Below are 2,980 nucleotides of genomic sequence, written 5' to 3'. Positions count from 1 at the left end.
CTTTGAGCCGTCAAGTCTAGTGTACAAGGGAGTCTGAGAATGAGCCAGGTCCCACCTCTGCTTCCTCTGTCATGTTTCTGTGAATCGAAGACTGTTCCCTGCATCCTACGTCCCCCATGTCAGCCTGTCCTTCCTTGTTTTTCAGGGTCACAAAGGCAACAGAGGCGACTCGATCGATGTAAGTTGCATGCATGCAGCACAAGTCATTGTCTGTGAGTCTTTTGTCTGCTGTCCTTACACCTTCTTTTCTTCCTTTTAAAGCAATGTGCCCTCGTCCAGAGCATCAAAGATAAATGTCGTAAGTACATGGCTTCCTGCTGTCGGGGGCATGCTTTTATTTTGACATTTGAAGTTCTCACATGGTGGAGTGACTTTCCCTCTCTGTTCCTTTGTAGCTTGCTGCTATGGTAAGTTCATTTCAGTGGTGTGACTTCCTTCGAGGAAAGAAGACCCCTCTTCCAGTAAGTAAAGTTTGTCTTTGAAACCCCTCCCCCTTCCCAGGGCCCCTGGAGTGCCCCGTGTTCCCCACGGAACTGGCCTTTGCTTTGGACACCTCTGAGGGGGTCACCCAAGATGCCTTTAGCCGAATGAGGGATGTGCTCTTGAAAATCGTGGGCGACTTGACCATTGCCGAGAGCAACTGCCCGAGGGGGGCCCGCGTGGCGGTGGTCACCTATAACAACGAGGTGACCACGGAGATCCGGTTTGCCGACTCCAAGAAGAAGTCCGTCCTCCTGGACAGGATCAAGAACCTTCAGGTGGCTCTGACGTCCAAGCAGCAGAGCCTGGAGACTGCCATGTCCTTCGTGGCCAGAAACACGTTCAAGCGAGTGAGGAATGGATTCCTGATGAGGAAAGTGGCCGTTTTCTTCAGCAATAAGCCCACGAGGGCATCCCCACAGCTCAGGGAGGCTGTGCTGAAGCTGTCGGATGCCGGGATCACGCCCTTGTTCCTCACCAGCCAGGAGGACCGGCAGCTGATCAACGCCCTGCAGGTCTGTGCCCGGCTGCTCTGTGATACCTCCTGCTGTCCTTCTTGGGTTCTGGGAAGGTTCTCAGGCAGGCCCCTGCCCCCCCCCCCGATGATGTATCCATGACCCACAGTTTCTAGAAGGTCCTGGAGGACACTGATATGCTGAGAACTTCTCTAGTGGGGTTTCCAGGACAGCCTCTGGCTCCAGCACCAGGACCTAGGCTCCCTCCTCACGTGTTGGAGGGAAATCTCCCAGGGTGACCCTGGAGGTCTTCCATCTCCTAGTGAAGTCCCCAGACATTGGTGAGTCCGGCTCCCCAGGGTGTACCGCTGCTCAAACCATTCTTCAGCTGGTTGGCACCCAAGGATCCGCTTGTGACACGGAAAAGGGCACCCTTGTCATTTGCTTGAGTAACTTGTTTGTTACATTTAATCAATGATTATTTCTCATTGTAAATTCTGGGCTTCTTGTTCAAGGGGGTGGATGGCGGGCACGAAGGGAGAGCTGGACCAGGAGTGAGGAGGCCCTGGCTCTGTTATCAGTCTACTCAGCACCTGGCTTTAGGTCTCTTACAGTAACGTGGTCACATCATTTCACCTCTCCGTGGCTTAGATTACTTACCTGTAGAAGATGAGGTGGGTTGAGACGGGCTCCAAGATTTGTTCTTCCACGCTGGACAGTCTATGGTTTTCTCATTGCCTGTGTCAGTGAGAGGCAGCTGAGTCATTGCCAACATTTCTCAGGGTTTATTCTCCAAACCGCAGGCCAGTTGGGGCACAGAGCACTGGGCGTGGGATCCTGCATGGGCCACCAGCCATGTGCTCTTGTAAGGGGCGTGCTGTGTGGGCCGAGGGACCCAGAACCACACATGTGTCTAACAACATAGTTTCAGCAAGTTCGAAAAATGAATTATTCATTAATTGAACTTAATTATTCATTAAATAAACAATTAGTGATGGTGTGCTGTGGTGGGTGGGAATTGTGAATCCTCTGGAAATGATTTAATCACTGCCTTGTCATTAAATCCCTTTTGAGACCTGGGAGAGAGATGAAGCAATGGAGCTAGTGTTTCCCAGTTGTTTTTATTATTGCAGAAAGTGATGATATTCTTTAAGCCCCCACTATTCGATAGAGGATAGACCAGGCATTTTACACACATTACCAAACTTAATCCCTCAAATAATTCTGTTGAGAATTTACTGTCACCCCATTTTACAGCCAAGGAAACTGAACCCCGGAGAGGTTAAATAATCCTGCTTCAGGTTCGGCCGAAAGTGCAGGAGTGGGATTCAAACTCCAGCTCATTTCAGCAGAAGAAAACCTGTGTTTTTCTATTAAACTCAGTGACTCTTCTAACCTCCCCTCTAAAACAGTGAGAGGATACTGATCCCCTGGGAAGTTTGTTTTATTGATGTGACTCTAATTTATTGTTCAGCTATATTTTGCAAGTAGTTACTGATTTTGAACATTCCTACTGAGTGTTTCCTTTTTTTTTTGACCAGATCAATAACACAGCTGTGGGGCATGCACTGGTCTTGCCCGCCAGGAGGGACCTCACGGACTTCCTGAAGAACGTCTTGACTTGTCACGTTTGCTTGGGTAAGGTGCTTCTCCAACGGGCACATCTGTCCGGTTGCAACTGCAGAACATACAATCCATGGAGGGACATTTGAGCACATCACTGCCATCCGGGTAAAGGGCTGGAGTTAAGTGCAGATTCATGGAGCCTGTTGTTTACCATGTAGACACTACATGGTGGTTTACATGTTTAAAGTAGAGCCTCAAAACAGAGCTTCTCTTAGATGGAAAATGATTCGTTTTATAGGTAATGAAGGAGAACATGGGTTCTACTTCAATTTTGACCTTGGAGCCTAGATTTTAACTATCTGGCTTTGGGACTTTCTAGGGTACTTGCTTCAAACAGTGGCAAAAAAAGTAAGGTTCCTTTCTTTCCCTCCCCTCCCTATACTTTCCCTCCCCTTCCCTCCCATCCCTACGCTTTCCCT

General features: G+C 49.1%; 1 protein-coding gene across 2 annotated transcripts in view; it reads left to right on the top strand.

The window, feature by feature from the left end:
* Nucleotides 1-2,980, top strand: part of COL6A3 (collagen, type VI, alpha 3) — a 74,913-nt gene that overhangs the window by 57,144 nt on the left and 14,789 nt on the right. For both annotated transcript variants that reach the window (XM_014537605.1, XM_014537604.1), the window contains 5 exons: nucleotides 146-178; nucleotides 262-298; nucleotides 396-407; nucleotides 502-995; nucleotides 2,477-2,573. In XM_014537605.1, the coding sequence (XP_014393091.1) occupies nucleotides 146-178; nucleotides 262-298; nucleotides 396-407; nucleotides 502-995; nucleotides 2,477-2,573 (673 nt within the window). The remainder of the gene's footprint in view (nucleotides 1-145; nucleotides 179-261; nucleotides 299-395; nucleotides 408-501; nucleotides 996-2,476; nucleotides 2,574-2,980) is intronic.

Source organism: Myotis brandtii, unplaced genomic scaffold (genome assembly GCF_000412655.1).
Source record: "Myotis brandtii unplaced genomic scaffold, ASM41265v1 scaffold180, whole genome shotgun sequence".
NCBI classification, from domain to species: Eukaryota; Metazoa; Chordata; class Mammalia; order Chiroptera; family Vespertilionidae; genus Myotis; species Myotis brandtii.
Note: the sequence above shows the minus strand (reverse complement) of the source record. Positions and strands in the feature narration are given on the sequence as shown.